This window comes from Fusarium mangiferae (assembly GCF_900044065.1).
Source record: "Fusarium mangiferae strain MRC7560 genome assembly, contig: FMAN_scaffold014, whole genome shotgun sequence".
NCBI lineage: Eukaryota > Fungi > Ascomycota > Sordariomycetes > Hypocreales > Nectriaceae > Fusarium > Fusarium mangiferae.
The window spans coordinates 206,717-231,599 of NW_024573934.1; the positions used below are offsets into that span (position 1 = coordinate 206,717).

General features: G+C 48.5%; 11 protein-coding genes across 11 annotated transcripts; 5 read left to right on the plus strand and 6 right to left on the minus strand.

Moving 5' to 3' along the window:
- Nucleotides 1–959: 959 nt before the first annotated feature.
- FMAN_15170 (uncharacterized protein) lies at nt 960–1,886 on the minus strand (the record flags this gene model as incomplete). The annotated part of the gene is made up of 1 exon (XM_041822482.1): nt 960–1,886. One exon carries the CDS (start codon nt 1,884–1,886, stop codon nt 960–962), a length of 927 nt encoding a protein of 308 aa, XP_041688158.1.
- A 337-nt stretch (nt 1,887–2,223) lies between these two features.
- Nucleotides 2,224–2,883, minus strand: FMAN_16004 (uncharacterized protein; the record flags this gene model as incomplete). Its single annotated transcript, XM_041822483.1, has 3 exons — nt 2,224–2,458; nt 2,556–2,644; nt 2,719–2,883. 3 exons carry the CDS (start codon nt 2,881–2,883, stop codon nt 2,224–2,226), a joined length of 489 nt encoding a protein of 162 aa, XP_041688159.1.
- Nucleotides 2,884–3,600: 717 nt separating this feature from the next.
- Nucleotides 3,601–5,030, plus strand: FMAN_15169 (related to protein MCH2 (monocarboxylate permease homolog); the record flags this gene model as incomplete). The annotated part of the gene is made up of 2 exons (XM_041822484.1): nt 3,601–4,809; nt 4,863–5,030. 2 exons carry the CDS (start codon nt 3,601–3,603, stop codon nt 5,028–5,030), a joined length of 1,377 nt encoding a protein of 458 aa, XP_041688160.1.
- A 4,271-nt stretch (nt 5,031–9,301) lies between these two features.
- On the plus strand, nt 9,302–10,655 carry FMAN_15168 (uncharacterized protein; the record flags this gene model as incomplete). The annotated part of the gene is made up of 4 exons (XM_041822485.1): nt 9,302–9,420; nt 9,472–9,605; nt 9,661–10,554; nt 10,600–10,655. The coding sequence occupies 4 exons, from the start codon at nt 9,302–9,304 to the stop codon at nt 10,653–10,655; spliced, it is 1,203 nt and encodes a 400-aa protein (XP_041688161.1).
- A 62-nt stretch (nt 10,656–10,717) lies between these two features.
- On the minus strand, nt 10,718–13,063 carry FMAN_15167 (uncharacterized protein; the record flags this gene model as incomplete). Its single annotated transcript, XM_041822486.1, has 4 exons — nt 10,718–11,354; nt 11,404–11,879; nt 11,927–12,105; nt 12,160–13,063. The coding sequence occupies 4 exons, from the start codon at nt 13,061–13,063 to the stop codon at nt 10,718–10,720; spliced, it is 2,196 nt and encodes a 731-aa protein (XP_041688162.1).
- A 797-nt stretch (nt 13,064–13,860) lies between these two features.
- Nucleotides 13,861–16,294, plus strand: FMAN_15166 (uncharacterized protein; the record flags this gene model as incomplete). The annotated part of the gene is made up of 5 exons (XM_041822487.1): nt 13,861–14,613; nt 14,701–14,758; nt 14,816–15,304; nt 15,414–15,649; nt 15,872–16,294. 5 exons carry the CDS (start codon nt 13,861–13,863, stop codon nt 16,292–16,294), a joined length of 1,959 nt encoding a protein of 652 aa, XP_041688163.1.
- Nucleotides 16,295–16,335: 41 nt separating this feature from the next.
- On the minus strand, nt 16,336–17,487 carry FMAN_15165 (uncharacterized protein; the record flags this gene model as incomplete). Its single annotated transcript, XM_041822488.1, has 4 exons — nt 16,336–16,544; nt 16,594–17,123; nt 17,180–17,271; nt 17,329–17,487. 4 exons carry the CDS (start codon nt 17,485–17,487, stop codon nt 16,336–16,338), a joined length of 990 nt encoding a protein of 329 aa, XP_041688164.1.
- Nucleotides 17,488–18,141: 654 nt separating this feature from the next.
- On the plus strand, nt 18,142–19,988 carry FMAN_15164 (uncharacterized protein; the record flags this gene model as incomplete). The annotated part of the gene is made up of 6 exons (XM_041822491.1): nt 18,142–18,200; nt 18,249–18,454; nt 18,509–18,686; nt 18,735–18,879; nt 18,932–19,167; nt 19,217–19,988. The coding sequence occupies 6 exons, from the start codon at nt 18,142–18,144 to the stop codon at nt 19,986–19,988; spliced, it is 1,596 nt and encodes a 531-aa protein (XP_041688165.1).
- A 508-nt stretch (nt 19,989–20,496) lies between these two features.
- On the minus strand, nt 20,497–21,663 carry FMAN_15163 (putative isopenicillin N synthase and related dioxygenases; the record flags this gene model as incomplete). The annotated part of the gene is made up of 4 exons (XM_041822492.1): nt 20,497–20,906; nt 20,967–21,341; nt 21,393–21,578; nt 21,633–21,663. The coding sequence occupies 4 exons, from the start codon at nt 21,661–21,663 to the stop codon at nt 20,497–20,499; spliced, it is 1,002 nt and encodes a 333-aa protein (XP_041688166.1).
- Nucleotides 21,664–22,047: 384 nt separating this feature from the next.
- FMAN_16209 (uncharacterized protein) lies at nt 22,048–22,893 on the plus strand (the record flags this gene model as incomplete). The annotated part of the gene is made up of 1 exon (XM_041822493.1): nt 22,048–22,893. The coding sequence occupies one exon, from the start codon at nt 22,048–22,050 to the stop codon at nt 22,891–22,893; it is 846 nt and encodes a 281-aa protein (XP_041688167.1).
- A 1,463-nt stretch (nt 22,894–24,356) lies between these two features.
- On the minus strand, nt 24,357–24,758 carry FMAN_15162 (uncharacterized protein; the record flags this gene model as incomplete). The annotated part of the gene is made up of 1 exon (XM_041822494.1): nt 24,357–24,758. One exon carries the CDS (start codon nt 24,756–24,758, stop codon nt 24,357–24,359), a length of 402 nt encoding a protein of 133 aa, XP_041688168.1.
- Between the last annotated feature and the right edge of the window lie 125 nt (nt 24,759–24,883).

Sequence of the window (24,883 nt, forward strand, 5' to 3'; positions counted from 1 at the left end):
CCTTGCCCTTTCAGCTAACCCTGGATGTTGGCTCGAACCCAGTTTCTGTCACTGATAAGGCAATCGAAAGGGGGGGGAGATGAAGATTGACCCGGTAATACTGGGTACCGTTGCGTAACGCAATCCTTGCTGGTGGAGAACGGGTGTTCTGACGCGTAATTACCCGGTGGGTAAGTCGTCACTGTCTATGGGGAACACTTCAGCTGATTCTGAAGATCGGATGAGCTGGGCCGTGTTGTCGGCATGTCTAAAACGTAGCTGAGAATATCCAATGGAATCGAGACGCATCATTGACTTTTCTGCCCTGACGATCACGGTGGACTCTGTTTATTTTAGTCAGGCACACGAAGCATCCTCCTCTCAGCTCGTAAAGAAGGTTTGTTTCGGATAGAATTGCAACCCTGAGTAAGCGGTGAGCATGGGTGATGATCTCGCGAGGTGGTTCTTTTATTGCAACACGATAAATACCACTTTGAAGCTTTTTGCGACTGTTGTATTGAGCCGTAGCCTTGTTGGCGTAGCGCGAGATTTACGTAGCACAGATCGAAATGCGACACATGGCGTCGGGTATGTTCGATCAATGTCCGAGAGCCCGAGACTTGGAGTAAAAATAGCAGGCGCTAACTTAATCTTGTCAAGGCCGCTGAGTCAGGTGGTGTAGGGTAATGTTCTAGAAATCACTATGAGAAAGCAATATGTAGTCCCCGACGTGTAGAAGAGAAGTCACTAAAATGAAAAATAATTCATAAATCCATTTACTCTGTGTTACTTTACCTAGTTATTTCCAGCTTGTTGTTAACTATTACGATGCTTCGATGTGCGGTACTTTGCCATTATCCTAAATGCAACCGCCCGTTCAAACACGGTCCTCGGTTCACCACTTCAACTATCAAAAAGTTATGTGTACAAGCTGGAGGAAATTAGTTAAAATGATAATTCAACATTGAATCTATCCTCTATTACTGTTTATACAAAGCAGCGCTAAGCCACATGCCCAGCTCAACTCCAACACGCGCTCCCTGATCAATCATACTCAGATGGCCAGCCTTATCGATAACGATAACCTCCCTGGCCTTCAACGCGTCCCCCAATCTGTGCGCGACCTCCACCGGGAGCCACTTATCATCAGCTCCCCAGATGATCTTGATTGGCAGCTTCGGCCCAACCTCTCCATATCTCGCCTCCACTTCCTCCGTGGATCTGGAGTTGGCTTGGCACAATTCACGAATGAAACCTCGTTTTCCACCTTCTCGCAGCCAAGGATCTTTGAGCGTCTGCATTGTCTCCTTTGGTAATTCATAATATGCTGCGTCGCTAATGTAGCTCTCTAGTATGCCCTCAAAAGCTGTGTCGGGGAGTTGTTCAAAGAGCTGGGGATTTTCGGCGATGATTTTGAAGAGAGGTTGGCCAAATGGGCCGATCGCGACAACGTCAATGAGACACAGACTTGCATATGGCAAGTCATGGAGGATAAAGCCTCGTAGACTAACGAGGCCGGCATTATCGTGGGCGACGATGTGAGCCTTCTCCTGAGTCCAATCTGCCTGCCAGGACTTGAAGAGTGCAGCAAACACCTCTGCCTGTCGTGCGAGGTTGCTATCGTATTCTTCAATCGAGCCTGAGCTGGCCTTTGTCGGATCTGATTTCTTCTCTGCAGGCGTGTCGCCGAAACCAGGTCTATCGAAGAGATACACGTGAAACTGACGCGAGAGTGAGAGGGCAAAAGGTACCCAGACGCGAGATGACCACGGTGTTCCATGAATGAAAATGAGAGGAGGAGACTTGGGATCACCTAGTGAGCCCCATTTCACATCATAACTGTGTGTTGAGGTTTTGTAGTGAAAGCTTTGAGTTAAAGCTGTAGGGTCGTTTTGTGATGAGGTCATTATGAGATATGAGGCAAGTCTGAGCGTTGAAGTGTCTATGTGAAGAGCAACGTGACGTGCATTGAATGAACTTGAAGATAAAAATGAAGAAGAGTTGGTACGAGTTACCATTGCCTTATTTATACATAACAGGTGGCCAATTTGATGTAGAATATGATGACATTTGAGTGAAATGGAGGGTGCGATAAGTGAGATGACGCACCCGCGCCTTTATTTTGACGACTCACCCTGGAAACCCGCCCTGAAACCACTTATCGCATGCGTTCAAACTCGAAGTGATGTGAACGATGAGGTAGATTGACCATTATAACGATGCAGTGTTTTCAAAAATGGCAATCTATCGGATACAGGTGTAAATGTCATTCGAGGTTTCGGCCTTCGACTTCACGTCCCCCAATCGCAGCTCTTTGAACGGCGATGTTTTGGACAAGTATCGCTTCGTGCCCTGAAGTTGCCAGAACCAAAACGCCGCACCAAACAACTCCATATCTGACACGTACGTTCCAAGACCAGAATAACCTTCGCACTCAGCTTCCATCCCAGTCCGAATGCGCTTGACCTTCTGGGCATGTCTGTGATATGGCAGCGACTCGTCGCGCGGCCTCAGCTAGACTAATCTTCTATTTATGCATAAGCACTGCTAGAAGATTATCCGTGTTCTCCACAAACGTGTCCTTCTCATATAAGAAGATTTCAATAAGTAGTGAGCCAAGCCTTTCGCAGTGTTGCTGCGTCTTGCTGATCTGCAGGATAGCGTTCTGTTCATCAGAAAGAGTCACCTTTGACCATCTCCGTGAAGAGAACTGTGCAAAATCGATCCCGAGTTCCGCACTCTATAGTCCGCGTATTCCGCGGTAGTCATGTTCTTGACTTCGCTGCAGATAAGAGCATGAGACTTGCCAAACTTTTTAATGGCGGCACAGGCCTTGGAGAGCCATACCTCGAAGGGCTTCTCGTTGATGCCAACTGCGAATGTGTATGTGCGTCGAAAGCTCATAGATAGCTCCCAAAATGAATAGATATATCTCTAGGTCCGACATGTATCGCGACACTGTTTATACGCAAGGGGATTCACTATCATATGTGCAGTACATATGTAGCAACATACGCCCGTCGGGAGTATCAATCTTCGCGGTAGCAAGTAAGAGCTTCAAGTCAGATAATTCGTGATCCCCTAGAGTTCTGCTAGTAGGCACAAGAAATCCGGAATGCCTAAGCTATTAATATACAATGACACTGCCAATAGCCAGAATTGCCTCCTTGCTTGAAGGTACAATAGATATTAGAATGGTGTCTTGAGGCCGAAGGCTGAGATGATGGATGGGCCAATCAACGAATGACCCTACGCCCTGATTTTGACGCCTCATCCTGGGCCACAAAACGTCCAACTGCCTCAATTGAGCCCTTGAAGCTACCTCTGTACACTCTCTTTAGCTACATTTAAGAGTGATTGTGTATAATAAGAATAAAAGAAATTAAGATGCCTGTTAGGTCGGGAATACATGATGAATTTAAGCTCTTTAGACAGTCTTGGCAATTCTGGGCGCGATTGATGATGTAACACGCGCCCTTCAGTTGACACTAAGGATAAATATCCTCATAGCCACCAAAGTCCATCCCCTCCTAAATCTCTTTACACATCATCAGGTCACAAAAAAAGACGCATGGTACCGCAGTTTCGCTCAACTCTGGAGTACTCGGCTGCGACAACATCATGTCGACGACTACAGCCGTCCAGCTCGAAGCTTACGGCAACGGCACAACCTACGAACCCACCACCTCCTCAACCCTCCGTCCAACAAGAGCCGGACTTGCTGAAAATGCCTCTCCGAGCAGTCTAGAATCTGATGACCCAGCACTTGAAGCTTCCCGCATCGCTGATAGCACCGTCCCTGATGGCGGCTACGGCTGGGTCGTGATCGGTGCCTGCGCCGTCGTCGCATGGTGGGTTATCGGACTCAGCTACGTCTGGGGCGTGTACCAAAATGCCCTCGTTGAGCGAAACGTTGGATCACCGCTGGCATTGTCCTTCTGCGGTTCGTTGTCGCCGGCTCTGATGGCGACTGTTGGGGTCATCGTGTCGAGAATGCTGCGAACGTTTGGGACACGTAAACTTAGTAGCGTGGGGATCATCCTCATGGCTCTTTCGCTCATTGGCGCGAGTTTTGTTACGGATCATCTCGTTGGACTTATCTTTCTTCCTGGTATCCCTCTTGGACTAGGAATGGCTGGCTGCTTTATGTCATTCTCTCTCGCTCCGGCGCAGTACTTCTCGAAGAAGAGGGGTCTGGCCAATGGTATCGTCTATGCTGGTGGCGGTTTCGGAGGTGCGATTATGAGTATTGCGACCAATTCTCTTATTGAGAAGCACAGTGTTGAATGGGCCTTTCGCATCACGGGCATCCTCATCGCTGTTTCGGGACTTCCAGCTGCGCTTCTGATCAAAGAGAGGGTACCTTTGGCAAAGACGGGAATTGTTGACTGGAGACTCTTTCGACAGCTCAACTTCGCTATTCTCTTCTTTGCCGCTGGCATCGGTATCTTCCCTCTTCTCGTCCCACCTTACTTCCTCCCCCTCTACTCTCGATCTATGGGTCTCAGTACAAACACTGGCGCTGGACTTGTTGCAGGCTTCAGTTTTGCCTCTGCTGTAGGCCGAATCATGAGTGGATATCTCTGTGATAAGTTTGGGCCGCTGAATACCCTTTCGGCCTTCTTTCTTGGAAATGCACTCACCATGATTGCCCTCTGGCCTGCTTCAACCACACTCGCACCGTTGGCTGTTTTCGCAGTGCTCAATGGTTTGATGAACGGTGGATTCTTTTCTTCCATGCCAACTGTTGTCGGCAACGTCTTTGGATCTGCCAGAGTATCAACAGCCATGGGCATGGTGATTGTTGGCTGGGTTGCTGGCTACCTCTTTGTAAGCTCACCACTCATGTGCCTCTCTAGAGAAGACTAACGTGATATCTACAGGGATCTCCTATTGCTGGCTTCCTTCTTCAAGCACATGGAGGTGCAGATGAGGGACTGGGCGCATATCGACCGGCCATGTTCTACGCTGGCTCCATGTCAGCTATCGCTACTGTTCTGACTGTTATCCTACGGTTAAGGATCAACAAGAAATTAATGGCCAAGGTCTAGCCCGTCACTCAAACAATAGTTGGATAGAATCATGAACATAGACGGAGGAGAAGGTCCTAGGGCTCACTGCGGCGGTAGGTAACTTGAGATGTAATTAAATATTAAATAGATAAAAGTACACTACGTATGCAACATATGGTGTTTCTCCACCCCGAAAGGAAAACATAGCTTGGCCGTCTAAGTCAGCAGACATTGAAATCCTACTACTTGTTTCAGCCTATTTCTTGTCTTTCTTCTTGTTGGCAATACAGATTGGGCATCGGTCATTCGCCCTGTACTCCACTGAAGTTGGGTAATGAACCCCAGCACAGGTACCATTGTTTTTGTAGCCCTCACACATTACTGTAGCCGCAAAAGTTGTGTTGAGAACGTAAAAGCAGACGCTGCACTTGTACACGTCTCGTTTGGTGGTGCACATCTCGATTGAGAGATATTATACCTGGTGGTGAGATGAGGCTTAGTTCAGGCTATGTTAGTACTGAAAAGATTTATGGTACTCGAAGGAAAGAGCAGGGCCTTCGAGACTCTATCGATTAATATATAGTCCCTGTGTGGCAGTGAATAGTTGATGGAAGTATCGTGGACCATGGGTTTCAGAGACTTGCATTTCCGGAATACTTCAATATGCTCATTTTCATATCGTGGTTTCGATTGTTTAAATGTTCGACTTGTCACTAAGAGTGCAACCATGTAGTCACAGCTCTCAGCACATAGACGACGGATCATTTGGGGCTTATTAGCTTCTATTCAGTTAGTTACTGCATCTGAATAGCTATCTACCAGCGTCTTGCAGACCTATTCAGCTCTATGTCTCATTCCCCTACGAGACAGCTAACCACTCGGATTAGGTATCGGGCTCACAGACAATACATTTGTCTTCCTTCTTACGCTCTATGCAAGAACCACATTCATGAAACCTGTCAGCTGTCAATTGATGCTTTATCTCAAGACAAGCGGCGTTCCCCTTTTCAAGATATCTCTGGCATGGCTGAAGAGTATGCATTGTTCTCGTGATCTCGTTACCGCATATTTTGCAGATAACCACTGTGCCTGGAATGATACACATCCTGGAGGTGAATTTTAAGTTTGAGGTGGACAATAACTGGATAAAGGATGCTGGGAAAGTGATGGTACGGAAAAGTAGAGGCTCGGGGCGGAATCCCTTTAATTTATAGCCCGGTCGTCCCATTATCCGATGATGGTGAACATATGAGGTGCTTATTTCTGCAAACCTATGAGCTGCACTTCTCAACCTTGTTCTAACTGCACTGTGCTTAGGTATCATCGATGCAACACAATAGACTGGGTTTATAAGAGTGTTATTTTGAGTTGATGCACCTAACACCTGATGCTTACATCAAGCGCCTCACACGATTCAACGCAATCAACAGCATAAGGTCCCTTACATAGCCATCTGCGAATGAAAGTCATGATAGTCGGCCGAGGTTATATGCTCCATATCTACAACATCAGAAATGGTCTTCAGTAGAGTTCTAACGGTTAATTATGCAACGGAACAGTGACAGTCGAATAGAAAATCCTGATATCGTTTGAGAACGGTGTGTATATACCAGCTAAAACCTAGCATACAGCATTCTGCATATTGGCTTAATCAACCGACGTGTCTTCTTTTACTTAGCATCCTTCTTGGCCTTTTTTATGCACTCAGGGCAGGATCTCTCATTCTCCGGCTTCTTATGGTATCGATATCTCTCAAATTTACAGTCTTTCCCCTCTGTAACTTCCTTGCAAGGTATAGGTACATCATGAGTCCTATTGATCTCATACTGGCAAATTCTGCACTCTCTAACTGTAATATGAGTTGTGCACATTATTGCTGCTGAAAAGGCCGTTTGATGGAGTATATAGTATTATAAGTATTGGGTTACTTTAGAATGATAATATTAGAGAATGGGAAGAGAGAAATACTAGGTCTCTAGTTCGGTTGTTAGACTTATACTATCCCACACGTGACTTTCTTACCGTATGGGAGCAGTGTTTGAAGAAGAACAATATACATTGAATTGTGGTAGACTTTCTATACTTCGTCACGGAGACTCTTCAATAGCATTTATCAAAAGCAAATAGTTGTCTTGTGATTTACTGCAAGAACGTTACGAAGCTGATGGTATGAGCTTGCGTGATAAATAGAAACTTCAACACTGAGCACACATGCCACACAAAAAGCAAAGCAAATAACCCCCATCGCCACAATCCCCTTTATTGTTGCTGGGAGGTGTGCAATGACTGCAATGCCTCTTGCTACGCCACACATGTTTTTCTGGCCAATTCCCTCGACGGCAAAACGATCCAGTCTGGTGCATCTCGTCGCAGCCTCCAGTTACGGTGATTGTCTCTTTCAACATCTTTCGGCATGATTTGCATTTCTCGATTTTGACTTTCCCGGTGCACATTCTCGCTGTCAGGGGGGTTGTTCAGTGATGTTGTTGAGTAGTGTGAGTGTCACAGTGCTTGAAAGGTGGTTTGGAGATAATGAGGTTGCCATGAACTTCGGTCTGTAGGCTTCCTTAAGTACAGATGTAACCACATCGGCGACTACGGTGAATACCTGTCTTGGCAAAGAGGACCCGTATCATTTTGACTTGAATCAGTGTTTGGATGCGAAGGTGAAAAAGGCAGGCATGCAATTGAGGAGATTATGTCCTGCCATTAACCGCAAGGAACATGGCGCTGATCACAGGCCCAGAGATCTGCGAGCCGCCTCAGGCTTCCTGATGAATAAGTGCAGCTTAAGAAGTGTTGTTTGTGTTGATTATTCAGGCAAAGGCCACGTGGGTCACGCCAACCTTTGTGCAGCTATTCATAAGTAGACAAGACCTGGAATTGTGTATCTTTAAGTTGTAGTGCTGAAAATAACTGATATAGAGATTTCCAAGTTCTAAGTCCTCTAAATCTGTCAGGGCGCTTAATCCAGACTGTAATATGCACGTTATCATTGATACACCAAGTTCATCATACGATCATGTAGCTGGAGTCCTTGAACTTCAATTTCCTGTCTGACCTAGGCTATCATCCGACCCCAAAGCTTCCCCCTACTGGTCCTGGCCATCATGATTCAAGCTGCTCTTGCAGCAATGGGCTTAGGTGTTGTGCAATCCGGGCAGGCATCCGTATCCTTCTCCGAAAAGTCATATATGTCTGGCGGCGTGCTGCTGCACTTCCCCTTCTTTAGATAGCCTTCACAGTTCTTGATTGAGGTCTCGTCTTCAAGGATACATGCGCACTTTTTGCACTTGACGGTTCGTTTTGTCTTTTGACACATGTTGAAAGAAGATCTGTAGGCCAGCTAGTGTTTAAAAAAGTTGCTATCGAAACTTGGCTGCTGGGTTTCGTGGTTTTGGAGCACGCAAAGGCCAAGACTTACTATAATTGCTTGAATTTATACTTGGGTTGCTTTGTGAATGTTTGTTGAAGAATGGCACAACGGAAGTGACTGGGGTTGATGGGCTGACGAGTCGTCTAATGTGTTCGTTTTGAGGTGTTGAAAAGCTGGTGAAAAGAAGTGGTGTTGTTCTTGTTGAGTTGTGTGAAAGATGTAGTCTGAGCCTCCCATCTCTCCGTCCAATGCTCGTGTTTATATCTACACTAGAGTCTGCTGCATGCGCATTCAGAGGGCCAAGGGAGCTGATTCATGACTTCTGAATGGCCTGTAAATCTGCCCTGGGGATAGTGATGCTTTGTTCATAGCGAGAGTGATAGCTACAGCACAAATCATCAGACACTACAACATGCGGTGATATGAGGCTCGAAAAGCTTCCACTGATTGAATGTATGACCAATGTCTCACTGTCGTTGGGTTGAAGCTGAGTCCATCAATGAGACGATGGGCGACTCAGCGAGGATACATCTGAATGCCCCCATTCACTTGACCTCAGCTCCTTTCTTCGTGCGAAATAAAGGTGCGTGACGGTCCGTATTTTGTACCGAAATCTCTCACATTGTCGCTGATGTCCGAGCTTCATTGAACGAGCGTCCTTACCGCTTCCCGGAGGATGTTTCTTCACTAAGCAACTGTATTTCATATCGATAGTCTTGATTAACGCTAGCTGCTGCTGTTGTCTCACCTTCCTATTTTGCTTGCATTATCCTCTCCGAATAATTGCATCATAATTACCGGGGGCCGAGATAGTCTACCCCGCTCCCTCTTATCTCCTCAGACTCCAACCTGGCCTCAATCTCGTTTGATCCAGTGAATCTCGACGTAATCACAATTGTACTCTGAAGTCAAGTTTTGTTGCGCCAATTCGAAGATGTCTCAACCACAGCTTGACATCAAGGCTCTTCGGGCAAAGTTCCCAGCTCTTCAGCAGGAACAAATCTTCCTCGACAATGCTGGTGGAAGTCAAATTCTGGGCGCTGCGGCCGACTCGTGCGTTCTACTATTAACCTGGGAGTCTTTTTGTTCTGACTGTCGTTACAGGATACGAGATTACCTCATCACCTCGAATGTGCAGATGGGCGCCTCATATGGCGTAGGCAAGCTCTCAGCAACAAAGGTGAACAAAGGCTACGAAGCGGCTGCACGATACATCAATGCACTTCCCGATGAAATCGGTACTTGAAATCTTTGCAAGATTGTCACATGACACTCAACTTACGGAGAAAATAGTGTACGGCGCTTCTTCAACGCAACTCCTGCGCAACCTCGCACTAGGCCTCACCTTTGCTCAAGGCGACGAGATCATCGTATCAACCCTCGACCATGAGGCAAACATCGCGCCATGGCTGGACCTAGCTGAGCGACAAGGACTCATCGCCAAGTGGTGGACTCCAGAAGGTCAAGGCAACAGTCCCAAGCTGACAGCCGAGAGCCTCAAGCCGCTTTTATCAGACAGGACGAGATTCCTTGCCTTGACTCATTGCACTAATCTACTTGGATCAATCCACGATGTCAAGGCCATTGCTTCAGCTGCTCACGAATACCCGAATGTTTTAGTTTGTGTCGATGGCGTAGCTTACGCACCCCACCGACCCATCGACGTCAAGGATCTCGGCGTTGACTTCTACTGCCTTTCATGGTACAAAGTCTTTGGCCCTCACATCGCGATGCTCTTCGGCAGTCGTGAAGCTCAGAAACAGATCCGTCCATTGGGTCACTACTTCAACCCCGCTGAAAGTCTGTCCGACAAGGCTGGCTTCTCTGCTGGAAGCTACGAGCTGATAGCGAGTATATCCGTCGTGGTAGACCATCTTCTTGCCGAGAGCTGGGATAAGAGTATCCAGCAAGAGACGGAAATCCAGAAATTACTTCTCGACTATCTATCCAAACGAGATGATGCAACGATTTACGGAGAACCGAGTTCGGATCCTAGCAAGCGTTTACCTATCGTCAGCTTCACTATTGATGGATGGAACTCTCGAAGTGTCGTCGCAGCTATCGAAGCCAATTCGAATCTCGGCCTGAAACATGGCCATTTTTACTCTCATCGTTTGGTGAAGGAGGTCCTTGATCTCGACACAGCTGATGGTGTCGTTCGAGTGAGCATGGCACATTATAACACCCGTAAGTCCTAGTGGAATGCAATATTGCACTACTAACTATTGGTAGGCGAGGAGATTCAGACTGTTATAGATACCTTACAGAACATCATTGTTAAGCGATGAAGGCGACTGGGGAGTAGATGATGAATAAAGATACACGGCAAATGCTATATAATTTCTTTTGCTCAAGTGTTATTTGAGCTTCTAGTGCCGGGATATCTTCTCCACGTTGAGATGTCCCATCCGAAAGGCACAGAACCACTTAGATAGCCCTCAGTCTCCGCTGCATAGTTGTGACTGCCCCCAAGACTCTCATCAGGGGGAAATAACCCATTCGGGACCTCATCTTCAGCCATATTGAACGGCGAGGCTAGGTGGTGAGCAAAATCAATATCCGCGTCGACAGATGCTTTGGAAACAGTAGGATACGGTATGCTGGCCTCCGATTCCCCTTTGAGAAGTGTCAGGGGATGACATAGCAACTCCCGGAGCTCATATATCAAGTGATGAAGTTTGCTGTTGCCGCTCGACTGAATGAACAAGTATGAGTCGTCATCAAATGATTCATCTCCGTATGAACCAGAATCCTCTGGTGTCTTTGCTTGAAATCCTGGTAATTGTTCTTTTATAGTGTTTTGGTATTTTGCTAGCCGAGCGTGGAAGCTGCGTGCGATCCTGTCTCGAGTGGCACACAGAGCAAGAATCTCGATACAGGGGCGTGAAAGCACAATGTCCTGCTGTCTGAATGCAGCTGCACCGCCCACGAGGAAGCTTTGGATAGCAGTGAAATTCAGCAAGAGGAAGGTAACGTAGCATTGATAACTGATAATGCATGTGTTAGCTTGGTCCAAGGTATAGGATGGCCTCTTACATAGTTAACCAGCAGTTCTTCACCACAGCTTTCTCCTCGTGAATCAGTCCTAGAAGTCGAGCTGAGTTGCGAGCGGCATGTACGCCCTCAAGAACGGCAGCCGTGGCCTCTGGACCGCACGTGCAAGACGCTATGTCCTTCTGAGTGGCTAGAAGCGCCCTGGCCTTAAGAATAAAAGCGGACATGTAAAAGAGATGCATATAGAACGTGACGCGGCGTTGGTCAGGAGATATCTGCGGAGTGTGCATCAACGTCTCGAGACGCAGGCAGGGTGGTAAACTGGATCGCCATATGTCTAGATCTTGGTGCATTTGCCTGAGGATAGCAGGAGATAATACTCTAAAACATGCCACGGTTCGTAGGACACTGGCTTTGAGGATTGTGATTTGTGCCATTTTCTCCTGGAGTGTGCCGATGACAGCATCCTCTCCTGCAGAGACCACGGCTCCGGTGTTGTCCATCTGCTGTCTTGTTTCCTGAACAAATCAGCAGCAAATAGCACAGTCTGCGTGAGTTGACTTACGTGGATGCATCGGGAGACTTCTGGGCTGGGGATATGTCCGAGAGTGGCTGTCAACCAGCTTCGCACTGTGATAAGTGCTGTGAAAGTCTTGACATAGCCCTTAAAGTCCTGTTCCGATAGAGTATGTGGCCGCTTCCCGACACAGAGTCCACTCGAGGAGCCCAGAAGAATGCCCCAGTCTATTGGCAAGTTTGATTAGCCACGAGGCCTTTGACAGAACATGGTAGACTTGCCTGTATAAGATATTGCCAATGAGGACTTGGCGATGACGTTGTATATCCCCAAACAGCAACATATCCTCATCGCACGCAGAGGAGCCTTCTCCACCACATAATCAAGAAATAGTCGAGCTTTCTGATAGAACGGCGTACAGATCGATGCGTTGCCACTGGGTAAAGTCTGTCGATCATACTGAAAGCCCACAGCACAGATTGCCAGCAGCTCGCCATATGCAATCTTTCTGCTAAGGACCTGATCGGGCTTCCCCTCCTGGCTCTCAAGAAAGGTGTCAGTGATGGAGTTTGTTTCCTCTCTCGTGTAAATAGGGTACATGGTGCCCAAACACGAGAAGTAACAGTTGACTCCATCTCGCATAGCTTGAATGGTCGCATCCGAAGTCTCAGTAGAGAGAAGCTCGTTCTCAAAGAGTAAATTGCAGTCGTAGACCTGCTGACTCCATGCTAGCCTCGCACTCGCTGGGTCTCTAGAAGTTGAGGCAGAAGTACTGCCCTCGCTCTTGACAAACTCAAGCGCTGCTTCGATGCCGAAGCCATTGCGTATCCGCTCAAAGAATTTGTTGGCTTCATTCGCAGGCCGGTCCTGGAGGTACCGATACAGCGCCGTGAACGACTCGACATTCTCCTGTAGAGCCTGCTGCCGCCTTATGAGGATCTCGGTTCTGTTGCCCTGGAGTGTGTACTCGCAGCTCCGGCCTTTGGACATGCAGGGCCCGCATTCAGGGCGATCCCCGTCGCATTTTATCTTTTTTTGCTTGCAGGGCTGGCAGGCTGAGATGACCTTTGTTTTCCGCGGGATTCCCAAGTCGCTGGTGGATCTAGGTGCTGATGGGTTGGCAGGCGTTGATGTTGGACGGGGTAAGATTGATCTGTGGGCTATTGAGGGTGAAGAAGGTTCCATTGTTGCCTTGTCCGTTGGGAAAGACGGATTTGGTCAAGACTGATGCTTTTTTAGAGAGGTTGGTGAGCTGTTGAGTAGCGCCACATTAATGCAGAGGCGAGTCCAAGGTTGCCACTTCCGCTTTATGTCCTATCTTATCTTATCAGCGATAAGGATCTTATCTCATCACCACTGTCCGGTCTTACATCGTGATGAGAGGCCGCTCAGGGTCTATGGCGATTTCATCTAATCGCCTCATCCACTCCTCTAAAGTAGTGTTTTCATCATCTTTGACCCTATTCCTACCGGATACGAAGTCACTATACATTGCCCTGCCTTCGTGGCCTTCGTGATTAACATAGTCAACTTTACCCAACCCCCCGGTATCTTCGGTCTCGCGTATACATACTTTCAAGAGCGCCACAAGAAAGCGTTTTCTAGGCTGGGCAGGCGGCTGGTATTTACATAAAGATGGTAAGCCAGCCGAGGCGCTATAGATGCACTGATGCAATTATGATTACCAGGTAGCTCTTTTACACGCAAAAATAGAGTGAAAGTAAAGCAGGGGCTTAGCCTGGCTTAGCAACAAATATCACCTAACCCATGATTCGTTAACCCTAAGTACCATCCAATCAGATCCTGTTTCTTATCATCTAGGTCTTATCATCTACATCGTCGGCATGTTTAGTTTCGGCCGCGGGCAGGATTATGAGTCAGTCACGGATTGCGCGGAGCAGTAAACACTTACTTCCGCATCCGACCTGGGTCATCGCCGGCCGACGCTTCACCCTCAATCCCATTCGCTTTCTCCTCGCACAATGCCGTCATCTAGTCGACATAAGCAACCGCGTAAGAGTCAGCGCCCGACGCTCACATGCACCGAGTGTGCCCGCCGAAAGCAGCGATGCTCCAAGACAATCCCCTGTTCCTCATGTCTCGACAGGGGTATTGCCTCATCGTGTCGTAGGAATGGTGTCTCAGCGTTGTCGCCTCAGCCGTCTTCAAGGGAAGAGTCGGACCCGACGCGATTGAGGCTCGACGATTACCCGCACCATCCCAATTCCACCCTGTTCTCGGAACCAGGGGTTCGGACTGCCTCGCCGGGTTCCACACAGGGCGGCGGCGATGAGACCCAACCGGACGGCAGCTGCACCGATGAGGTGGTGCAAGATAACTCCATGTGTAGTCGCAGTCACGACCAGAGCGAACCAAAATCATACACAAGCCGTCCACGTTTGACGAATGGGACCGTGTCTACCCTCGAGTTCCTTACCCACGGTCGTCGGAGTATCCTAAACCTCCCGCACACCCAAACCCGCCGAGCATCACTATCGATCACGGTCAGCTCAGCAGCAGCGTCTTCTGACGAGCGTGTTGACGATGCCGTCTGTCGGTGGGACGCCGTCTTCTCAGTCGCTGACGCGCGCAGGCTGCTCATCTTCCACCAGCGTCATCTTGCCTGGATGCATAATGTCCTGCACATGCCGACCTTGATTCGAGAGTTTGACATGAGCCTGGGTTTGTCTCAGCCGAAACCAGCATGGATGGCTCTGTACTACGCAGTTCTCTCGGTGTGTCTCCTCGCTTGATTTGTACCTTAAACCCTTCGTTTTGGAAGTTGGGCTAACTGATGGGCCATCTATGGCTTCGTCTCGCAGTCAACACTCTATCATGGAGCAGGAGAGGCTTTGTCCACATTTGGCATGTCTACTTCAGGTCGGTTCCGCCATAGACAATGCGTTTCTCAAATCACTCACCAGTTTTGTTTGTTAGAAGCCTTGAGCTGTGCTCTCACCCTACATGACAGGAGTATGCAATGTCTTCACACAAGTGAATTCATGGCTAAGCACACTATCTACGCGGCCCAGACAATTTGCATCCTGCTTCAGGTCTCTCACAACTTGGATCAGTCCGACCTAGCCTCTGTCCTCATTGGCACCGCCATCAAGATCTGTCAGTGCCTGAATGTTCATCGCATCGGCGCAGACCGGCCCGACATGACTGAAGGCATGGACAAAGCGACGGCCGCGAAAGCCCTTATCGAACGCGAGGTCAAGAAACGAGTCTGGTGGTTCCTTGTCCGTCAGGACTGGCTACAAATACCATTTCAGAACACGTACTTGATCCACGCCACGCAGTTCAACACGCCCATGCCGATCAATTGCCACGATGAAGCGCATTTAATGGTCAGCGCTGGGGATTTGGTGATTCAGCCTCCGAACGTTTACACGCAGAACAGCTCCTCCCATGTCCTGAACCTAGGTATGTGTCTACATGATTTCTTTTGGTCCCGTCTTTTTCTTTCTTTCTTTTTTTTTTCTTTCCCGTTATATTTCGGGCGACATGATGTCAATCTAACGACGACATCTAGCGGCCATCATCATCTGGAAGCATCAGAACCGCATGTGCGAGGTCGGTCACCCTGGATCAAGTCCCGAGCGCATGGCCAAATTGCATGAGCAAGTCATCTGGGCAGATAAGGAACTGAAAATGGTCTACTCCAACACGCCGAACTTTTTCAAGGTTGGGCGAAACTGTGAATCGCAGTTGTCATCTCCCGGGCTGAAACAGCAAGCTTCAATCTTGCTGTTGTCCATGGCTCACAAGGTATGCAAATTTCATACTCGCAGTATCCAATGTTAAAAAAGAAAGAGAGAAAGGGAAGAAAGATACTGTACCCCGCGAGTGGCTAACAATATTGCGGTAGATCTTGACGGTACATCGACATTTTCAGCTCGAAGGCTTCCGAGATGCAAGGTTCGCCTTCACACAGGCGAGTCAGAGTATTACCGACGGTTTGAATAAGGCTAACCATGCATCTTTTTCCAGGTCTCGTGCATTTCCGTGGCAGAAATGTGCATCCTTGATGCTCAGAGCTGGGGCGATGACAAGCTAGCAAACATAGCTCGCAGGATGTGGACTGTCGTAACACATCTCATTACATGCTGTGTTTTCCTGATATTTGCTTCCATCTTTCGCTCCGAAAACGTACTCCTCTATGATGGAGCGAAAATGCGTCAGCTTGCGGAAGTAGGGCGTGCGATGATCCATGGTATGGAGACCACGAGCTCTATCGCTCGACGAGGAAGACGGATGATAGATGCGCTACTCGATCTAGACGAGAGCGCTAGGGAGCGGTCGGACGTATATCTCGACATCGACGAGATTGTGCAACGCGTATCAGGGGCAGACGAGTTCTTGTATCCTGAGTCGATTCCAGACGCGGATTTCAACTTTCCCTGGGAGCGTTGACAATAGAAGAGCATGGGAACTAAATTAATGCCTAACTTTAACTAGCTACTTTCAATCCTGTGCGATATGAGTTTCCCCGAATTGGCTACCTGAAGCTTCTCTATCCTTCTCACAACGGCAGGATCGAGAGACGCCAGCTCCGATCCGTTCCTGATGGAACCAAAGGTGAGCCCTAGACGGACTTTGTAGTAGTCTCGGAATGACAGCGCAGGCTCTTCGTCTTCCTCGTCACAGAGCGACAGTAAGGCATCTTATGTATTTCAGTCACGGCTCTTTTTCACAGAAGGTGGTAAACGTACCGTAATCAGGATTGGTAAAATAGGCGATACTGTATCGGTCCTGGTTGATGTCTAAGTTGGCCCAGCTGATCCTGTGCATCGTTGATTTCAGGCTCTGATTTGTCCAAAGTGACAGTGCATCGGCAATGTTTACAATGATCCCTCCCGGCACCAGTGGAACGTCGTACCATCGGTTCGATGGGTCCCGCACCTCTAGACCCGGCTGACTGGTAAAGACAAAGGTGATGCTTCCCCAATCGGTGTGTTCAGACAGTCGTGGTACCTCAGACGGCTGCTCGGTAAACCGTGGGTATTTGATCATCTTGAGCGTGTTTCCGGGGTCGGATGTATGGTTATTTTTGAAATAGTTCTTATCCAAACCCATCTTGAAAGCGAAGCAGGAGAGCACGGAGCGGCTCAAAATTTCACATTCGGCCTTGAACGCCTCGATCTCGCTACGCTTTGTTAGGTCCCACCATGCTGGTAAGTTGCTGCTTGTGAGCAAGCCCCCAGCTGGTTTACCGAAGCTGAACCCCTCGGATGCGGCGAAGCTTCACGCAAGTTAATCGACAACGTTCCCCGGATCCCGCGACCCAGCTTCACGTACCTGGTCAATCTATCCCCATCAAAACCTATAGCCTCGCTATCCATGGGTTTCTCAGCCTTAACATCGAGAGGTAAGTCGAAAAATTGACGAGACTAGAGGGAAGTCTCAGATAGTCCATTAGATTTCAGGAGTTGATAGGTGCGGCATACCAATTCAAACATGCGGTCAACTCCTTGCACCCCATGCTCGGTGAGAATGAAGAAGCCCCATTCTGCGCTAGCTTTGAATAGCTCGTCGGCAAACGAGTTGAAGTCGTGCCCAAACTTGGAGAAATCCAAGATGGGGAAGTTGAGTTGGTGAGTGGACATATTGACCTGGGGGGTTCCTGGATACTCGCCGATATGATTACAAACAAGATGCTTCCCAAATTGTGTTCAAAGATGTGAATCGACTCTAGCTGCAATATATCTTAATTCGCATCTTCCCAAGACCCCGATTATGGCTTTCTCCACGGGCGGTCCTAAACGAAGATAGTTTGTGGGGAAAGAGGATTCCAACGCAGATCGCCTTATCTTATCTTGCCGTAGTTTGGGCTTCGGGTGTCCTCTTATCTCGTCCGCGAACTTCTCCTTATCTCGTCCGCGGCTTCAAGAATAATCAAGTCGAGGACGAAAAGGCTCGGATTCTTAGGCTCGTTGGACGAAATCTTGTCTTCAGCTAGAGATCTTCCATAACTTTGTATTTTATCCGGCTGTACGACTTGTTAGGCCTAGATCATACGTCGATTCTTTATATTATTTGGTATGTCCCAAAGCAGGGCATCTAGGCAGGCCAGGAAACCCTAATATATATCAAACATACACAAACATCAGTCACGATCAAAGGCCATCATCGAACTTCTTTTTTCTCCAACAGGATACGCTGAAAAGTCTTGATACTCTCGACATCATGGCGCTAATACAGCGGACTATGAACTATCCGCGAAACGGAAAAGCTTTATTACAGATGGCGAATCCACGGTCATGGCGGCTTGCTGGCCCAACGTCCAGTTTTTCCTCATCTCCCCTCGGATCAAATGGAGGTGAGAAAACTATATACATATACATTTCTAATTACTTTGCAAGTATAGGACTGACCAGACGGCGGCAGACCAAGATCCAGTGCCCGAGGAACAACGCACCTGGACAGCGTGGGACTTTGCTACCTACTGGATGTCTGACCTCATCAACGTAACTACATGGCAGATTGCTTCCTCGGCCATGCTGGTGGGCCTAAGTACAAGCGACGCAGTTGTCATTGCTCTCCTCTCGGGCTTACTTAACGCTCTGCCAACTGGTGAGACCGATAGCCTCGGGAGAGATATACAGAAACACTGACGGCGCAATATAGTACTGAATGGCGCTCCTGGTGCAGATTATCACATTCCATTCCCCATAGCTATTAGATCTAGCTATGGCTACTACTTTGGCTATTTTTGCGTCGTGTCAAGGTCTATTCTTGCCATTATCTGGTTCGGTGTTAACTGCTGGTTTGGCTCTGTCGCCGTCACTGAGGTCAGCATGTTTCGGTTCAACGTTTCAACTTTTATCCCGTGTGTCTAATATTTTTGCGGCAGACTTTCGCTGCCGTATGGCCCGAGTACCGCTCCATCGAGAATAAACTGCCGCGGGGGCTGGGGTCACGTCTCAACAAATGACATCCTACTTTTTGCTCTTTGTAATCCAGATCCCCTTCTTTTGCATTCCTTTCATCCACCTAAGGTATGTATTTCCCCATTCACCTTTTGCCGTAGACTGACCGAATACAACCAAGGCGCCTTTTCCTCTGGAAAGCGATATTTCTTGTGCCCGTATCTGTTGCCATGGTGCTTTGGATCTGTCTCAAGGCCGGGGATCTACAGGGGATCTACAGGGGATCTTCAATCAGCAGGCGCGTGTGTCTGGCTCAACTCGCGCGTGGTTGTGGTTGGCGACGTTCTGTGCAACCACGAATTCCTGGATGAGCTGCGCCATCAACATGTCAGATTTTACGAGAATGAGCAAGTCTAGGTACGTCCTTGTCCACCAGATAATATATTCAAAACTCTAATTCCTATAGAAATGCACCTTGGTCTCAAATCCCGACTATTCCCATCGTCAGAATTTTATATGCTATTCTCGGAATCGCCACAGTCGGTGCAGGTAGAACCCTCTATGACAAGGACATCTGGAGCCCCGTGGAGATGCTTCCTCTCTGGACAGGATCGGGCGGCCGCTTTCTCGCCTTCTGCGCTGGATGTCTATGGATTCTGGCTCAGATCTCCACCAACCTCTCCGCTAACGGTATCCCTTTTGGCCACGATCTGATGAATATTTGGCCAGCCTATATCAACGTCCGAAGAGGGTCTCTTCTTTGTCTCTTGTTTGGCACCTGGGCTGTCGTTCCCTGGAAGCTTGTGAGCACAGCAGGTCAGTTCCTCACCTTCATGAATGGCTACGGCTGTGTTGTTTGCGCGATTGTAAGCATCATGATTGCGGACTACTGGATGATCAGGCGACGTATACTCGACATTCCTGGCTTATACGACTCCCGCGGTCGCTATCGCTACATTGGTGGAGTCAACTGGCGTGCTGCTATTACGCAGGTCCTGTTTCTCGCGATATCGCTTCCGGGGATTGTGTGGCAAATCAGCCCGACCAACTCTATCCCATTAGGTTTCCAGAGGATTTACCAACTCAACTGGTTCGTCAATACTTTTGGCCCACTTCTTCTTTATTGGGCATTGTTCAAGCTGTTACCGGACCGAGAGTCCACGGCGGATATGGGCAACTATGCCATGGATTGTGCTTCAACAGAGGAGGAGCGGGGAGAAAATGGCAAACGCAGTTGATGAGACGAAGAAAGTAGTATTTGAGCCGTGACGGAGTCAGTCCAAGCTCTTGCTAATTGAACCATGCTGTTAATTAAACTTCGAGAAGCCAATGTTTCCCTATGAGGGAAAACGCGCTACTCATCGTTCCATTCCCTGTCTTATCATGGGCTTGAGACCTGCTTCAGACATTAAGAGTAGTTTATCTAATGACCCTGAAAGATATGTGATAGTCAACCAGATTGTTTCAATGGCTGACAACGAAGGCGTGGTGACATATGATATGCCAGTATCTTGGCGTAGACATAAAACAAAGACAGTCCACTGTAGCAAGATCATGTCGGTTGAAGTAGGATGCCTATTTCATATTTACAGTACACTTCTTGAACTTGTTCGTGTTATTGTAATGCTTTATAATACGCGCTCTGCTGTTACGATACACTAGGGCTTGTCACTTGGAAAATGGAAATGTCATGATGGAGTGAGACTTGCTTCATAGCCGCTACCACATCAAGTGCGTCCACATTATTTACAACAATCCTGCATCTAGCTCCACAGACAAATCCTGTGCAGTCTCGACCTTCCCATCTCCATATGTGTCTGCGTATCGTCCAGCGATCCAATCACCTACCTTGATAGGCGGGTATTTGGCTTTCGTCTTCCCTTCCAGACATTGCACAAGGAAATCGGGGTTCCCAGAGAAGAAGAAAGGAATGCTATAACGCTCCTGGCCCGTCTTGTTGATGACTCGATGGAGGTTGGAGAGATAAGCGTCATTGGTCCAGCGCATCATCATATTGCCTAGGTTCACGACAAGCGCCCCCCGTTCCGGGACCACGTCCGCCCAGCGAGCGTTTTGACGGTCCCAGACTTGTAGGCCACCAACCATGTCTTGGAGCAGGATAGTAATAGCGCCAAAGTCCGTGTGGGCACCAATGCCTGCCATGTACAAGTTAGCAAGATTGGTGTTCCAGGAGAGATTAGTGACCGGCGACCAACCTCTCTCATACTCCGACGCATCAGAGGCCTGGGGCGGATAATGTAGCAACCGCAGTGTCGATATTGGGGTTTCGAAGAAGTCCGACACCCAGTCGTCAGGCAAACCAAGGGTCATACTGATGGCGCGGACAATATTTTTGGCAAGCTCCAGCATAGCATCGATGTAGCTGTCCACTATGGCCCGAAATCCAGCGGCATCCTCTACATCCTCTGGGTACTTGTTCGGACCTAGATTGAAACTCTTGGCCACGACAGCGGGGTGGTGCTCTGGAATATCCAGGCCAAAGTAATATCCTTCTTTCAAGTCGCCTTCAGTTCGCTTCTCAAAGTTCTGAGCCCTGAAGCGCTCGTAACCACGGTTATATCTGCCAATATCTACCAGGTGTCAGCATACAGGACGCACCTGTAATTTGCACCGAGTCTTACTCTTGTCGTACTTCTCCTTGATCTCGATGGGGAGGTCGAAAAACGCTTTGCTCTGAACCAAAGCCGCATCAAGGAGGGCTTGAGGGATTCCGTGATTCGTCAACTGGAAGAAGCCATGTGTCTCGCAAGCTCGGCGGAGTTTATCGACCAAATCAAGCTTTTGAGACTGATCGTTCTGAAACCAGGCTACATTGCGCAATCATTAGCTGGAAGCATTAACTTTCCCGTTGGAAAACTCACCCTGGAAGTCGATATTGGGGATTGCGCTCATATTGGTAGAAGTCTAATTAGCGATAGGCAGACTCCCTTGAGTTGCTGTATGTGAACTTTTTATGCGGGGTAGTGTCCTTTACGAAGATGCAGAGTAGCTTTGGTTGATTAAGGTCGAGGCAAATTGAGGTGTTGCCTGCCTTTAGCACTCATTCAACCAGTAAAATAGTCACCGATAGACCAGAAGTCCGCGGCCGCGGCCGAGTGCGGGATGATCGGCAGTGAGAAGTTGGCGGCCGGCTCCGGGATATGTATGGAGCCAGCCGTTTCGATGCTCCATGGCTTCAATAAATCACGAGGCATCGGATCGAGGGCATTTTTTCAAGTCGCAATTAATCTGTTCCTCGCCCTTTTTCCATTTCTCTTTTGTCTTTGACTTTCGACGATGCCAGTCCCTCAGCTCGCCATGCGAAAAGAATCAGTGTCTATTTCGGTTGAGACCTTCAATATTTTCATCGAAATCGACGGCCATGGGCCTTTCATTATCATGACCCATGGCTTGGGTGCCAACTCCAACGTTTTCCAAACACTCGTTGATGTGTTATCTAGCCGCTACACCACGGTGCGGATCGACTGGCCCGGGCATGGCCACAGTAGCCTGTCCAGATCTGATAGGAAGGTCACGGTAGCATCGTTGGCCAACATCATCAGGGGCACAATGGCCTTTGTTGGGTGCGACAAGGCCGTTCTCGTCGGGCACAGTGCTGGTGGCATTGCCAGCATGATCTTAGCAGCAGAGGAGCCCCACCGTGTAAGCGCCCTAGCCGTCATGGGCGCGGGCCGCACAAGGGCAAACCAGCCCAGTGTAAGAACTGCGACTTTGGCCCTTGCGCAAGAAGTCAGGGCCAGAGGCATCACGGCGAGTGGATTTCTCGATAGCCGCGTGGCACATAACATTCCGACATCAAGCCCTGCTTTGTCGCGCGTTGTTTTGCGGGCTATGACGGGAACCACAAATCCCGAGGGCTACGCGCAGATGTGTGAAGCCCTCTGTGACGACTCCCACGCTGATCCTGACTACTCGCGCATTAGATGCCCCACATGTGTGATTGGGGGGGTTCATGATACCATATCGCCGTTGGGTGTGACTGATGAGCTGGTCGGCTTGATTGCGGCCAGTGGAACGAGGCCTCAATGTTATAAATTGAACACGGGGCATATGATGACGCTAGAGGATGGTCAAGGGACAGCAGATGCTATTAAACAGCTGCTACAGATAGCAGGGGTTTAAGTATTATTTGAACAGAATGTTATAGGTATTTTATAATCCCTAATAGAAAGTACCTTTAATATATTTCTTAAGAATAATTTAGAAAACCTAACAGCTCAGAAACCCTTGCGCCATATAATGTGCCCACGTCGATTTTGGAACAGCTCCAGGGATCAGGCCCATTGTGATAGCCGTTGTAATGTCTGCACCGTGATACACCATCCGGCTGACATACATTGGAAACCATTCGTAGCCAAAAGAAATACCGAGGTTCCCTGAACTACCATTCGAAGCTATGTCATGTATCAGGTAGGAAAAGACCTCGGAGAGGCTTGTTCCAGCGTCAAACCCCAATGACATTGCATACTCAGCAACATCTGGATCAAATATATATTGATATATAGATCTAGAGTGGTCGAGTTGTCTGGAAAAGTGTTCCTCTCTGTAAAATAGGAGTTCAACTGGGATCCGACAGTGCCGTGCGAGATGATACTGCACCTTTGCAGTGTTGCAGTCCAACATTCGCCCATTACAGAAGCCAAGACCCTCATTTCAACAGAGCTAAGCTCGGAGGTGGCTAGAAGTTCTAGGTCTCTCCTCCTTTGTGCGAGATGATCAAGAGGAACTCCTTGCGTATGCTGGCATGTAACGTTAAACCGCTCACCCATAAAGCTGTTCAGAAGCATTGTCTTCGACTTGAGAAGAATGTCCAACATCATGGATTGAGTGCAGGGCTTACCATTTTCATGTAAAGAGTCATAAAAGGGCCATGGTACGGGGGACGCCATATCAACTGGGCACTCAACCTCGTTGTCTGCAGTGTTGAGTATGTCGGCATTAGCTGCCAGCACCACCGCTGATAAAATGCCAAGGCTCTCGCTTTGGACAGCAACATGAACTGGCGATCGCCCACAGTAATTGACCCCTCTGTTTCATAGAACAGAAGTCCCAGGCGGCGTCCGTGGCGGTGAACATCTTGTCGCGTCGCGCAAGCACAGCACTGGTAATCCGTAAGGGCTCTACAAGTCGTCGCTCCCTTCGAATGAGACGGCAGTGTTGTAGGATTGGCCTTTGAGCTTTGACGTAGATCAATAATAGCATCGCAAAGTCGTCGTAGATCTTGTGGGCACTGCAGAAGCTGGGTAACCTTAGACCGCGAGCTCGGCGCTACGCAAATGTGTAAGAATCTCATCAATACGTGGGTCAAGAGCTGGCGGCCTGCGTTGAGAGATAAGCTGAATCTGTTGGCGGGACTGTGTCAGGCTCTCGCGCGCCTGCTTCAGGGCTGTAGCCTGTTCTGCCATACCCCTCGCAGTGTCCTCTGTTGTTTGGTGCATCGCATTTGCAGTGCTTTGTAGATTAACAATGGTGGTCAAGGTATTGTTGGAAATGGCCCTAGGTGAAGGAATAATTTAACTATAAGTCGCTACTAAAGGACGTTGACTTACAACTGCAAGGCCAACGCGACCGTATGGAGAGCATTGTTAGTTAAGGTTAATCTGTCCTGAAGCCTGGAAATGTCCTTCCTCTTGAAAGGGTAGCTGAATTTGCGAAAAGAGTTCTTGTTCAGTGCGATTAGCAGGATCTGGTAAGGGTTTTTTCAATTCCTGGAGCAGCGCCTCTAAAGCCTTGAGCTCAATTTCGCAAGAGGATTTGCCTTGTTCGATCGCATATTTAGCCATCGTATATTCGCTGCCGATCGCGCTAATGGCCACTTCGATTAGGACAAGATTATCACGCAGCATCTTCGCATATTGCTTCGCGGACTGCAGGTCTTCGTCGCGACCTTTGACGGCATCGAGGTATTCTGAGATGCCGGTATATAGTTGAAGGCCAAAGGAAACTATTCTAACAGCTGTACCAGTTATGCCAACTGGCTCAGCCATTTTGCGGTTGGTGCTTTAGGTCTGCAAGCAAAAGGTGACGAGAGATAGATTAATGGAGATGTAAGTTCTAAAACGCGAGGTGATAGTGAAAGTTGTGAGAGCAGAATATGACAGAAAAATGCCTT